The sequence below is a fragment of the Crotalus tigris genome, unplaced genomic scaffold (genome assembly GCF_016545835.1).
Source record: "Crotalus tigris isolate CLP2741 ecotype Arizona unplaced genomic scaffold, ASM1654583v1 scf7180000017834.3080900, whole genome shotgun sequence".
Classification (NCBI taxonomy): Eukaryota; Metazoa; Chordata; class Lepidosauria; order Squamata; family Viperidae; genus Crotalus; species Crotalus tigris.
The window spans coordinates 188147-203469 of NW_024096662.1; the positions used below are offsets into that span (position 1 = coordinate 188147).

The 15323-nt window shown below is 40.5% G+C and overlaps 1 protein-coding gene across 14 annotated transcripts in view; it reads right to left on the reverse strand.

Moving 5' to 3' along the window:
- The window catches only part of TNS1 (tensin 1), a 356761-nt gene that overhangs the window by 12304 nt on the left and 329134 nt on the right, over positions 1-15323 (reverse strand). For all 14 annotated transcript variants that reach the window (XM_039343171.1, XM_039343170.1, XM_039343169.1 and 11 more), the window contains 6 exons: positions 10609-10819; positions 8380-9254; positions 5954-6040; positions 3366-3497; positions 2477-2569; positions 1218-1295 (listed from right to left, as the gene is read on the reverse strand). In XM_039343171.1, coding sequence (XP_039199105.1) covers positions 1218-1295; positions 2477-2569; positions 3366-3497; positions 5954-6040; positions 8380-9254; positions 10609-10819 — 1476 coding nt within the window. The remainder of the gene's footprint in view (positions 1-1217; positions 1296-2476; positions 2570-3365; positions 3498-5953; positions 6041-8379; positions 9255-10608; positions 10820-15323) is intronic.

Consider the following 15323-nt stretch of genomic DNA (forward strand, 5'->3'; position numbering starts at 1 on the left):
ATTGAATTAAGTTATTTGTCCCAGCTTTCCCTCAATATGATCAGCTGCCCCGGGGTGTATTTTTGCTGTTTCCATTTTTTTTCCCTAAAATATTCTATTGTTTTTATTATGGTTATTGTATATTATTGTGATGTTTTAATAACAATGGATATAAATATTTTACATAAATAAAATAAATAATACCTGTGTCTATGTGCACATTTACCAATATTTCAATTTCATTGCAATATCTAGTAAGTCCTCATGAGATCTCTCCAAACTGTGTTACTATAAGCCACCCCTGGGAATCCTCCTTAGAGAATGTGTAGTCTTAGGAGCCTCATGACTGAACATCCAATTGTTCAGTTTAGCTGATACAGAAATACTTTGATGCATGGAAAAGTCTCAATGTGCATGAGTAATCTATTCAAGAGTAAGGTACAACTTCTGAGCAATTCTTTTTTTCTGAGTTAGTTTTTGAAGATTTAGAATTGGGCTGGTTGGGCGAGGTACAAATGATCATAAGTACCCATAATGACGAAGAAATGATGGTGCAAGGAGAGAAGTAATGAATTATGGATTTTGCAGTGATAACATAACACATTATTTATTTATTTATTTATGAGACTTATATACCGCTTTAAGTGCAAGCACTCTCTAAGCGGTGTACACCAGTAAGCAATCTATATATATATATTTACATTGCCCCCAACAATCTGGGTCCTCATTTTATCTACCCCGGGAGGATAGAAGGCTGAGTCAACCTTGAGCCGGTGAGATTTGAACCGCTGACCTGCTGAACACAGTCAGCTAAAGTGGCCTGCAATACTGCACTCTAACTGCTGCGCCACCTCGGCTCTTGTTATATTATATTATCCTCTCTCCAGCCTACCTTTCCCCTGTCATTTTTGCAGGTGCCTTCCTATATATAATCATCAGATTACAGCAGTGGACTAGTGCTGAAACAGTATTTGACATTAGCTGTCCTCCTCTATGTGTGTGGTGTGGCTGCTAACTCTGGAATTAAAAAAAACCTTTCTGTACTTGAATCCCTAAAACCTGACTTATAAATTGATACACTCTACCTAATCTCTGTTTTCCTCCATTTGCAGAATATTCTATTCTATTTTTCTGAAATTAAAGCTGACTTCAAACTTTCTTGGTTGTCTCAGTACTTGCCAGGATGAAATACTCTATAAAATGACATTATGCCCATGTAATAATGTGGGGACCTTTACCTCTGTCAGGAATGACCAGCTTACAAGGCAATGCCAGAGGCATGATTGAGTGCTGATACACCAGAGCAGAGAGGCAACCTAGAAAGGGGAAAAAAAAAAAAGAGATCTGGTCAAACTTAAAGGTAACTGAGGAAGTTATCCTATCATGGCACCTGTTTTTGGAACATCATCCACCCAGAAATTTAATTAATCCCAACTCTGATTGCCTTTTGTATGGCTTTGAAGACCTGGTTATAACAGAGTTTGGGGATGGTTCCAGAGTTTGGGATGTATTCATGGCCCAGGATCACAACACTATGATAGATAACCATATAAACTATTTATTTATTTAAATTTATTAGGGCTGCCCACTCCAAAAATAATAGCTACATATTTACAAAGCCCATTTCTCCAACTATATTCTATCATGATATCATTAATTCCTCGCTGATGCCCACACAATGCAAATAAATGAGAGGTTCACTAAACTAAGCTTAAATGCTCAGAGACTCATTTTAAAACTTGTTGCTTACATTTCGTCTTAGTTGTATTAAGCCCATAAAATTCTGTGGCAATCCGCTGTTTGAAACAGAATCAGGAAATATCTGCATATGAAGTTAATTCATGAACTAAGCTTTGGATAGTGGAATGGGCAGCCTATAAACTTAATGAATGAATGAAATAAATTTTATAAACTTATTTATTTTATTTGTACACTGCCTAGCGTCCCTCTGCAAAAGAGATGGGAATTTTTAAATAAAGTTTTTTTAAAATAAATAAATAAATAAGCAAGCAAGCAATTCTGGAATCACACAGCATAATTCATGCTGCTTGAGACTAGCAAAGAATAGAATATTTGCTTTCATTTGTGACAAAGAATAATTCATAACATTAATTTAGAAGAATGAAAGGGCTGAGAATATTTGCAGAGAATTGGAAACAATACCTACTCTGACAAGAAGACGAAATTAAATGACCTCAATACAATATATGCAGTACTAAACAATATCACTGCAACTGTGTTATGTTCATTTATGCTTAAAAAAATGCATATTGTACAATAATGCTTTCTTTTTTTTACAAACAACCCTGACTGAATTTCTGAGACTTTAGAAGTTTAGACAATTTAACCAAGAGGCTTTAGTAGATTCATGTCAGTTAAATATTAATAACCTCCTTCCTTACTTTGAAAGTCTAAAAAGTACATGTCATTGCTACAGATTCCACAAGAGGGCAGGATGAGACAAGAAGTTGTGAAGATAACAATTGTAGGCACTCACCAAAATTGGGTTCATTGGGACATCCTTTTAGTTTCACACCTTTAGGGCTGGTTTCTATCAGGAAATGTCTTACCAGCTCATTAGTGATATCTCCTAAAGGGATCAATCAGAATTTCACTATAGATGGCTTTAATTAAGCTTGTCATACAAATTGCCAAATAGTCTAAACCAGTGTTTCCCAAACTTGACAATTTTAAGGCATGAGGACTTCAACTCCCAGAATTCCACAGCCAGCAACGCTGGCTGTGGAATTCTGGGAGTTGAAGTCCACATGCCTTAAAATTGTCAAGTTTGGGAAACACTGGTCTAAACTAATGACCAGTTATTTCTAGCTCAAGAAAACAAAGAGTTTGTCCCCAACAATATGTTCCTTGTGTCATAGGATGGCATAGCTGTTAATGGTTCAGACTGAGGAAAGGCTTTTACAGTGAATGAAGCTCATTTAGACTAGAACAGAGTTCCCCAACATTTCCGGCTTTGCAGACCAACGGGGGGGGGCTCCCCGCGAGCGGCCAGCAAGCATGCACGCAGCTCCATTTGTGCAAGCAGTGTGTGCACATGCTCGCCCACTGCTCGCGCAAGTGAGGTCGCACATGCTCACCGGCCATTTCTGCAGCCCAGTTGCAATCCCCTCATGGCCCTCTAGTGGGATGCGGCCCACGGGTTGGGCAACCCTGGACCAGAAGACCTCCAACCAATCTTATAAATCACAACCCCTGATTTCTCACGATGCAGCTTTACGAACAGTTTAGTCCCTGAGTTACAACTACAGAATACATTTTCATGGGATTAAAACCTGGGTTTTTCTGTTGGCTGATCTGAACGCAGCCTGCTATGCACATGTTCCAAGAGAGAAAGGAGGTAGTGGGAAGTTGTATGAAGGCTCTACCTTTCTTGCTCTGTTGTATAACACCCGGAGGTGGTGAAGCTACTTTCATGGCCAGTCCGTAGGCTCCCCGGAAAGAGTGGCTGTCTCGAATGATGAAGGCACCCGGTTCCTTGTCTTTTAGCAACGCAATGGCTGGGAAAGAAGTAGAGCATACTACATGAATATAAATGGATCTAAACCTTTAATAAGAAAAGCCTATAAAGAAACGAATAGTAGGATTCTCAGTATGAAGAAGGATTTTAAGTTCTAACGGCACCAGAGGTAGTCCACGACTTGCAACCTTTTGTTTAGTGATCGTTTGAAGTTACAACAGCACTGAAAACAATGACTTAATGAGCATTTTTACACACTTGCAACCGTTACAGCATCCCCATAGTCACATGTTCCAAATTCAGACGTTTGGCAACTGGTATGTATTTATGACGGTTGCAGACTCCCAGGGTCATGTGATCACCTTTTGTGACCTTCTGACCAGCAAAATCAATGGGGAAGCCAGCTTCACTTAACAATCGTGTTGCTAACTTGACAACTGCAGTGATTCACTTAACAACTGTGACGGGAAAGGTCGTAAAATCGGGAAAAACTCACTTAACAACTTAGCAATGTGGTCGTTGAGGACTACCTGTACTAGGATATCTAATGAGTATCAGATTTATTGTGAACTAAAAGGTATAAAATTGGGACAACAGCTATTTCTCTGTTTCTTCTCTGACTTACAGCTCAGTTTTCTTTTGGAAAGATGAGATGAATTCACCTTTATAAGTCTCCCACGTAACATCCCAAGATTAAGGTGGTTATGAATAATATTGTCAGTTGTATAATTTGGGGAGGGGACAAAAAACAGCAGCATTCAGTGGAGAGTGAAAAATGCATATCCATAGCAATGTCATGAATAAGGAGCAAGCATGGCCCTGGCATGAGGGCATTCCACCCCCTCCTTTAAGGGGGATTTTCTCATCGAATTGCAAGATTTAAATGTGAAAGCTCTTTTGTGATTTGATTCTGGGAAGCCTGAATTACAGCAGAGGCAGGAATGACCCTGTTCCTGAGAATCTGATCTGAAGCAGCGCCAATGTTCATTCAGTAACAGTCATTCTACCCTTGAAAGGGGAGATGTGAAGGAAATGAGGGAAGTGCCAAGTGCTTCAGCTGTTGAATGGATGAAAAGAACGGCTGTTGACAGATACATGAACTCAACTCTTTGAAAGGTCTCACTCCCAATTATACGACAGGCAGCTTATCAGCATGAGCTGGAGAGAGAAGGTTGCCATCCTGAAAGCTGAAATGGGGGCCAATCTGTTTTGTACACTTTTAGACCATGCCACCCTGAATTTGGAGAGATACCCTTGCACACTCAACCTTTGCATAACCAATTCAAATGTGGAAGTGAATTTTTTTTTGACTGGAAGAAGAACATAAAATTAAACACTCAATTCTGCAGATCTCCCTTTGACAGACTGTGGATGCAATGAACAAAATTTTACTTTGGACTTTGACTGCCAACTCTTATTTCAGAGAAAGAGTTTAGAAAATGGACAGAATCTATGTCCCTTGTGTCAACTGATGTCATTTACATCACCAAAGTTTTTATGCTTCTGCATCCATCTGTGTCATTACATAATTGATTTCTATGCAATGACAAAAAATATTGCAAATTGTATATCTTGGGATTTAATATAGATTTGGCTTTAGCAGCTATGTCTCTCTACAAACAAACTGTTCAATCAAGGTTTTACCATAGCTTCAATGCGATGAGAGACAGCGCCCATGTTTACTTACTTTTCTCTCAGTGAGTGCCTCCCATTTACTAGGCACTGCCTCTGAACTCTACATGTGCACAGCTATGTCAGTCAAAGGAACTGAAATTTGCATTTATTAGACCTGCAGCTGATTGTCTCTATTTCCACGAGACAAATGGTTCTACGAAATCTTCTTAACTTCTTAATTATATAGAGAATATCTACATTACTGAGGGAGACACTCACCACTGGAGGTGGTTGACAGGGTAGGAAGATCTCACGTCCATGCTGTCTGCTTTTCAGTTTTGGTTTTTAAAATTTTACTCTGCGTATAGTTTTAATATTTTAATATATTTTAATTATTCTTTCTATTTGTTTTGTGACCTGTAAGTGACCCAAAATGACTTTATGGGGATGGAATGAATAAATAAAGAAATAAATCCCATTTTCTACTTGTGGTGGGACAAGAGGATGCATGTGACACAAGGTTATGGAGTAATTACTCTGTCTGCTCACATGGTCAAGGGAGGGAGGGAGGGAGGGAGAGGAATTTCTCCCAAGTTTGAATCACTAGCATTATTTTGGCAACTTGTAAAGGTAAGGTTATCACATGAGTTGCGAAAACTAGAAGAAGAACTACAGCTATCCACAGATATCCCAAAAAGAATTATTATACATCCTGTCACCGTTGGGAGTTCCTGGAGAAAAAAGTGCTCTAAGAGAACGTTCAGTGTTCCTCATAGTTTTGTGGTCGATCTGTTTCTATGGAAACAAAAGAAAATCGCATGCTTGCCAGAACTTGTCCTAACTGTTAAGGAGCTTCAGTAAGCCATAAAAAAAATACTTCACCTTGTTCTCTGGAGATCTCTGGCTTGTACCAGTATTTTGAGGTATCCTGGACGAACTTTACATTTGCTCTTGTTTCAGGACTGCTGTCTAAGAAACAGGAAAAGAGACACAAGGTGGAACTGACATATTTGTGCAATGGAAATTTTGTGGACTGGATTTGTACAACACGCTCAACCTCAAATAGACCTGGAGTCCATTTCTGAGTTCACACAAAATACTGAAAAGTACGTTGACCAAACTCACTGAGTCCACACAATTTGCACAATGACAGAAAAATTAAATCGCTACCAGTGACCAGGCTTTGCATACTCTATGAACAGAACTACTAGGTCTCTAACTGAACCTATTAAAAGTTGTCCTTTGAATTCAGCCGCCAGGCACTCGCCCCCAGTTTTAATCCAAGTCGACTAATTTGAGATAAATGATTTTATGAAGCTATGATGATTACTAGAAAGATGGATCATCAATAACATATCCTGTATTTATTAAGGAAAAGAATAATAATGTTAATAATTTCCTTTCTGTTGAAAGGAAATTAATGAAATACTGGTAAGTAACTCGTGCTAACAATCCATTCCGGCAGATCAGCGATTCTTCCAAAGTTCCAAAAACACTTGTCTTAAGTGGACAAAAAAAATCCATAATGTATGTCCTTGATACTAGAGCAGTAGTTCTCAACCTGTGGGTCAGGACCCCATTTGGGGTCGAATGACCATTTCACGGGGGTCGCCAAACAACGCAGTCCATCATTTTTTTCCCCCTTTTCCTTAGCTGTGCTACTCCCTTTTATTCTATTGGCTTTTGAAAGCCAATAGAATAGACTCTCTTGAATAGAGTCTAATTCTATTGGCTTTCAAAAGCCAATAGGAATTGTCCAGGCTGTCTCTGTCCTGCTGAGCCCGCCAAGAGTCCCATTCTGCAAACGGTGCTGCAAGTTGTCTGCAGCGAAGGCAAGCTGTCTGGAAGCTTCCACCCCTCCCTGCTGAGCAACTACTAAAAATGTAAGTAAAAGAGGGCCACAGGTGGGAGGTGGGAGGCTGGCAGGTGCAGGGAGGGTTACTGGCGTGCGTGGGGCCCGGCAGGTGCCTTACCTCCCTTGGGCTGGGCCAGCTGGTGGCCCAGCCGGTGGTCGGCCTGCGCCGTCTCTGCCGCTTGCCAGCTACGCCTCGGCCAGCGCAGGGGGCGGCACCACGCATGTGCGACGCTCCCGGGCAGGGAAAGTCCTCAACTTATGACCATTTGGGTAGTCCTCCACTTAGGACCGGTTGGGTAGTCCTCGACTTACGACCAGTTGGGGGTCGTGGCATTAAAAAGGTTGAGAACCACTGTACTAGATATTTAGCAAACACTAGTCCTCTCTCATTGCAAAGCACTTACCAAACTATGGTTATATTAAGAAAATTCTTAATGGTGATCACTTTTCAAGTACTGACAGAAAGAGCAAATAGAAAAAAGCTGTGATATGGAAGCTCTTGATAGTGTTGAGGAACTTAGATATTTAAATAATCTGTTAAGGCTTGTGCAGAAACTGGGGATACTGTGTAAACCTGCTTGGGGTTCTGCTTGACAATTTATCTAAAGCAGGTACTTACAGTCTGATAAATTAAATTTTACATACTTGTTTAGTTTGATATCACAGAAGTTAAAGGAAATCGGGATACCACAAAGTTGGACAACCTTTGCTATTATCCACTACAGGTAGTCCTCGACTTATCATCCACCACAGCTAGTCCTCGTTTAATGACCATTCAAATTTACAACGGCACTGAAGAAAGTGTCTTATGTCTTATGATTGTTTTCACACTCATGACTGTTGCAGCATCCCCAGGCTCACATGAACAAAATTCAGACGCTTGGCAACTGGTTCATATTTATGACGGTTGCAGTGTCCCGGGGACAGGTGATCACCTTTTCTGACTTGACAAGCAAAGTCAATGGGAAAGTCAGATTCACTTAGTAATTGTGCTACTAATTTAACAACTGCAGTGATTCACTTAACAACTGTAGCAAGAAAAGTCATAAAATGGGGCAAAACTAACTTAACAATTGGGTTAACTATTAACAGTTAACAATTGCTTAGCAACAAAAATTTGTGGTCGTAAGTCGAGAACTATTTGTATTCTTAACCTTCAAATGCAGCAGTCTCCAACCTTTCTGCCTTTGCAGAGCAGCAGGAAGGGAGGGAATGGTTCCACATGGGCAGCGGACAAGCACATGGGCAGCTCCATTGGCACAAATGGTGGGCATGCATGCCCTCTGCTTGCACAAATGGAGTTGTGCATGCACACTCGCCCATCCGCTGTGCAAGTGGAGCTGCATGCACGTGTGCACTCGCCCACTGCTTCCGCGGCCCAGTTCTGAATGGGCCACAGCCCGGAGGTTGGGGACCTCTGCTTAAGTGAGAAAGAACATGTAAAAAGTTTTACCTGGCATTGAAAATTTGGAAAAATCTGGCAGAGTATGATGAAAGGCCATACTGCTCCCACTGCTGGGACTGGACATGCCACTGGAAATGGGTGATGAAGTCTTGCCATTCACTGTAGCATAGTTTGGCAGGCTGTTTGATCGATCCCCTGATGACATCCTTCTTTTCTCGGGGAGCAATGGTTGGGGTGGGGTGGGGCTGCCCTGTCTGTATACTGCCGAGTCAGGGGAAGAGGAATGTGGGCTAATTCCATGATAGTATGCTGGGGAGACAGGAAATGATGGGGTAGAGGGAGCTTGATAACCTGAAGCACTGCTTTGGCGAGACAGTGTTTGTTGCTTTTCCTCTGGAGTTGAATACCCACATAGTATGTGTCGATCCAGACTGGGACTCCCGGAAATAATGGCTGTGCTACCCCCTGCTACGGGCTGGTGACGAGCATGGCTTGGACTCCCAGGTGATGAAACAACAGTGCTATGGGGACCCATTAAGTGCCTGTTCATGCTTGGGCTTCCTGGAACGGCCACCTTATTTGTGCTAACAGTTCTTCGTCCAAATCCTGGGCTAGCGGGAGTATTGGTAGCTACTGTTCTATGAAGGGCATGTGGGCTTCCAGGCATGATTTGGACCCCAGATGCAATGATCTGGGCTTGAGGCCTTGGATGGCTATCTTGTTGAGTGCTGGTTCGGCCATCAGGGAAGTCAGCATTCATAGAGACTGGCAAGCCCTGAGTTGATGTAGATGTATTTTGGTAACTGCTGTGTGCTGAAGGACCCTGAGAAAGATTAGTGGATTGGAAGCTGGACTCGGCAGATGGCTGGGAGGAAATGGCTATGCTGGTACTGTTTTCTGAAGGATAACTACCAACAGAGATCCTGGAGGAAACAAAGAAACATATTAAAGTATTTTATCAAGGGATTCATTCATAGCCTGGAATAGCATTTGAAGTTGCAATTGGTTTGGAGCATGAATTCCTACAAAATCAGGGGCTGATATGCTGTGGCTCTTGGAATATATGCAGCCCTCAGTTACATTTCCTAAGCCTTTAACATACATATGTTGATTTAGAATAGGGGCCTCCAAACTAGGCAACTTTGAGACTTCAACTCCCAGAATTCCTCAGCCAGCCAGCTGAGTTGAAATCCACAAGTCTTAAAGCGGCCAAGTTTGAGAGCCCTGGTTTGGAATTCAGATAGGAAACTTGTGTTGTTTCCTTGATTTCCCTCTGGGAAAGGTGAAAGCAGGTGAGTGAGAGGGAGATAAAGGAATAGAGGAAAAAGAAACTTCTTTCTCCATTCTGGTATCTGCTCTGATGTGATCCCCAAAAGTTTTAACCTGAGGGAATTCCCAGTTTAAGTCACAGTGATTTAAAATCATACTCACACTTCTATCTTTGATATTCATTCAGGTAAGTGACCATAATTATTTGTTTTCTGGGAGGATATTTTCATTTGTGTTTCTCTTTTTGAAACAATATTTACATAAAATTAAGGAGCAATTGCCTATGAGAAAGTCATTTTACTTCATCTTGTAATTTCCCAGTTTATCAGTCATTACGGAACACATACAATTTATTGCAAACATTTTAGAGAGGAAATCATTTCACAATACACTCGGAGTGTGACATTTGCAGGTGGACAAATGTGAACAGTGGATATCCTCATGCGGTCAAAACATACTTATAGATTTTTAAACAGTGTGGTAAAATCATACTGTTGACACATGGAATCCTTTCCAGAGAGGAAAATTCTTCTTACATTTTTTAGGAAAAAAAAATAATGAACTAGTTGAATTTGGGCAAACTGTCCTAATAGCTAAGCATATGTTAGCTCAGGAGCAAGATAACATACAGTTATTGAAGAAGCTCTGACAAGGTTTTTACTCTATAAAACATTTCTCCTGATCATAATTAGGAACAACCTCACATTTCCTGTTTTGGAAAAACAAATTCTTTCACTTTTATAGATTTTTTTTTTATTGTGCACAAATACTGATCTTCGTCTTGGATCATGAGTGGAGGAACATAAGCAAAGAAAAGGGGAAAAAATATCGCTTTCCCATATTCTTTCCTCTGACATTAAAGCAAAGTTGTCTCTCTCTTTTGTCTTATTCCAGCACTACAATAATCAAAGCAAAGGACAAATTGTCCTTCTGCTCCTTCATTCCACTGATCTTACTCACAGAGGGCAGTTCCATGCATCTGGCAGCCATGTCTTTTCTGCAACTCACCCGTCCATGCTATGTATGGGGCTGCTGGCAGAAGCTGGGCTAGGCAAGGCGAAGGAGTTGTTGAGGGATTCATTCCTTACAGGTGTCTCAGTGCTGTAGGTCTCTGAAGCCAAAGATGGCTGGGGCTTCCCAGCAAGGCTGCTTCCGCTCCCACCACTACTGCCTGCTGCTGCTGCTGTACGAGCCACAGATTCCACATAGCTCCGAGGCTCTAAATTTACATGCGAGGAGAAAACAAACAAACAAACAAACAAACAGAAGAATGATGCCTAAGTTGCTTGAAACCATAAACTATTTTTAAGCACTAATAATCACGATTCCCTTGGAGTTGGTCAGCTAATACATTTTAACAACAACAACAATAATAATATAGACAGCAGAATAGACGAGAAAGAACTGGAGAAGATAACAAAATACAAAGACCTACAAATAGAAATAGAAAAACTGTGGCAAAAGCAAGCAAGGGTAGTACCAATAGTCATAGGCTCCTTGGGTGCAATCCCAAAACAACTGGAGCACCACTTGAACACCATTGGCATTGACAAATTCGCTATTAGTCAATTGCAAAAGGCGGCCTTATTAGGAACTGCTTCCATCGTGCGACAATATCTGTAATACCATCAAACATCCACACCTGCCTATCCCAGGTCCTTGATAAGGACTCGATAGGTAGACAAAAATGCCAAATCCAGTCTGAACATCTGGCTGACTGTGCGATGATTAATAATAATAATAATAATAATAATAATAATAATAATAATAATAAGCCCCCAGTGAGGCACTACCTTGACGTGGTTGTGGGGCTTGTGTACTCTAAGGAAGATGAGAGCTATGCCAGAGGTTCAACCATACTGGACAGGTCTCATCAGAGGAGTCAGACAAAGAGTGTCTCTCCCATAAAAAATATGGTGAGACGTAAATTTCAGAATGCCATACCGGCTCGGATGTCGCCCGGGTTAACAAGGTCCATGCTAGATATTGGAGTTCCTGGATATCTGGTGAAAAATGGGTTACAGGACTCAGGACTGTTGGCTGAGCAACCAGGGCCAGCAGCTGCAGAACTACTGGAAGAAAAGGTGTTTACCCGTCGCAGATACACAGTGATGGAAAACAAAGAAATAATGATCTGTTACTACAGATCAAGTCCAACAAGACGAGGATATCTAAAACGAATGCACCAATTCTGGAAAGAACAACATCCAGAATCAGAAATAACAGAACAGAGACTAGCAGATCAACGCCGATTTATAACATGAAATAAAGTATTTACAGAAACAGAATTGGACGAACTGCAAAGGTTTACCCAGGGCAAAGAAATCAAAGCCTTACCAGAAGTAATTCAGAATGTAGAGGCAAACCAGGGGGAGTTGGCAGTGAAGGAATCCAGCAGAGATATACAACTGTTCTCATTTGGAAACCAGGCACCTCTTCCTCAGGAAGAACAAAACCCTCTAACTAAAGAAATAAAAGAATTGAAACAAAGAATAACTGAGCATCTAGAACAGCACAAAAACAACAGAATAAGGCTGCCTGCATTGAAGCTTGTTCCAAAGAAACAGCTAGCACAAGCATTAAAAGATGCAAATACTGCAATATCAAGTATAAGCACCAATTCACTGCAAGAAACAAACCAACTAATGTACAGCACAGCTGCAGTTATAACAGAATACCTGGGATGTAAAATCAACAAAAAGAAAAACAAACAAACAGTGCACCACAAAAATGGAAGGTTAGACTAGAAAATAAGATCAGCAAGTTAAGATCACATGCAAGCAAGCTAGAACAGATGAAAGAAAAGAAGCTGAAGAACAAGAAGACCAAAGAATACCTAATCAAGAAATACCACTTAGAAACAAGGAAGATCAAGGAAGCACTGGAAATAATAAAGCAACAAATAACAGCTATAGCCAGGAAAATCAGTAGATATGAAGCTCGAATTGCAAACTATAGGCAGAACCTCCAATTTCAATCCAATCAGAAACGTTTCTACCAATCCATCAATGGAGAAACTGCAAGGAATCAGTCAGTACCTGACAAGGAAGAAACAGTGCAGTTCTGGAAGCAGATATGGGATAACCCAAAGAAATACAACAAGGATGCGGCTTGGTTAAAAGAGGTGGATGCAAATAAAACAGAAGTTGAAATGAAAGAACTAGTAATAACAACAAAAATGGTAGAAAAAAGAGCAAAGAAAATCAAAAATTGGTCAGCACCAGGTGAAGATGAACTGCATGGGTTTTGGTTGAAACATCTAACTGTTATACACCCACTCATTGCCAAGCAGTTCAACAATATACTACAAGGAGGAGAAATTGAAAAGTGGCTAACAACTGGGAAAACCTACCTAATAATGAAAAATCCAGCAAAAGGGGCAACACCAGGTAACTACAGGCCAATTACCTGCTTACCAACAACTTTCAAATTACTAACTGGTGTGGTAGCTGATGCAGTACAACAGCATCTAGTTGAAAACAATCTCTTTCCACCTGAGCAGAAAGGAAACCGCCCCAATAGCAGAGGAACAAAAGATCAACTCCTAATAGACAAAATGATCTTGGAAAACTGCAAGAGAAGGAAGACCAACCTGAATGTGGCATGGATTGACTACAAAAAGGCATTTGACTCTCTGCCACATGATTGGATAATAAAGTGCCTAGAAATAACAGGAGTCAGTAGAAACATCAGAAAATTTGTGCAAAGATCGATGGCACAATGGAAGACACAGTTGCAGATCAATGGTGAGAAGCTGGGAGAGGTTAATATCAAGAGAGGAATATTTCAAGGAGATTCATTATCACCATTACTATTTGTTATTGCACTGTTTCCTCTGTCAACAATACTGAATAACTCAGGACATGGCTATCAAACATCAAAAACATCTGCCAGACTATCCCACCTCCTTTACATGGATGATCTGAAGCTGTATGGAAAAACATCATCTGAAATAGAATCGCTGCTCAACACTGTCCGTATATATAGCCAAGATATTGTAATGGAGTTTGGCTTGGACAAATGTGCCACACTTACTATCAAACAAGGAAAAATAGTGAAAACTGAAGGAATCAAGATGCCCCACGAAAATAACATTAAGAGTCTGGATGAGGAAGAGTACTACAAATACTTGGGTATCCTTCAAGCTGACAACATCAAGCACACTGAAGTCAAGAAAAAGATTAGAGGTGAATACATCAAGAGAGTGAAGAAGATCTTAAAGTCCAAACTCAATGGAGGAAATACCATAAAGGCAATCAACACCTGGGCAATCCCAGTCATTAGGTACACAGCTGGAATAGTGGACTGGACTCAAGCAGAACTAAAAGCAATGGATAGGAAGACCAGAAAAATAATGACAATGAATCATGCCCTTCATCCACGCAGTGACATTGATAGACTTTATCTACCAAGGCAAATAGGTGGGCGTGGAATGCTACAAGTACATCAGATGGTTGAAGAAGAAAAAATGGCTTTGGAAGAATATCTGAAGAACAATGATGAAGATGCACTGAAATTAGTATATCAGGAAGGCTTACTAACTACTGGAGAGACCAAACTGGCCTACAAGAAAGACCAAATGAAGAACAGAATAGAGGCATGGGAAGACAAAGCACTACATGGCCAATACATGAAAAAAATAGCTGGGAAAGCAGATAATAATAAACCTGGCAATGGCTAAGAGCAGGAAAATTGAAGAAAGAGACCGAGGGACTAATTCTGGCTGCACAAGACCAAGCCTTAAGGACAAATGCATACAAAGTCAAAATTGAGAAGACAGCAACAGACAGTAAGTGCCGCCTATGCAAAGAAGCTGAAGAAACAGTGGACCACTTGGTAAGCTGTTGCAAGAAGATTGCACAGACTGGCTACAAGCAGCGGCATGACAAAGTAGCAACAATGGTGCATTGGAAGATCTGCAAAAAATATCATTTGCCTGTAAGCAAAAACTGGTGGGATCATAAAATAGAGAAAGTCATAGAAAATGATAAAATTAAACTGCTCTGGGACTTCAGAATTCAAACAGACAAGCACCTGCAACATAACACCCCAGACTTAACAATTGTCGATAAGAAAGACAAAAAAGTCTGGATAGTGGACGTGGCAGTGCCTGGAGACAGCAGAATAGAAGAGAAAGAACTGGAGAAGATAACAAAATACAAAGACCTACAAATAGAAATAGAAAGACTGTGGCAAAAGCAAGCAAGGGTAGTACCAATAGTCATAGGCTCCTTGGGTGCAATCCCAAAACAACTGGAGCACCACTTGAACACCATTGGCATTGACAAATTCGCTATTAGTCAATTGCAAAAGGCGGCCTTATTAGGAACTGCTTCCATCCTGCGACGATACCTGTAACACCATCAAACATCCACATCTGCCTATCCCAGGTCCTGGGTAAGGACTCGATAGGTAGACAAAATGCCAAATCCAGTCTGAACATCTGGCTGACTGTGCGATGATCCATAATAATAATAATAATTGTTATTATTGTTGTTATTATTATTATTATTCAAAGTATTCAAAATGTAAGTTGTGCAAAGAAGCAGAGGAAAAAGTAGTTCATATACTCAGTTCATACAAGATCACACAAACTGATAGTAAACAATAACATAATACAGTTGCCAAGATGATTCACTGGAACATCTGTAAAAATTATCATGTGCGAGTAATGAAAAATAAAGTAATGAACATAAAGTTGAAAAAGTAGTTGAAAACGAGCA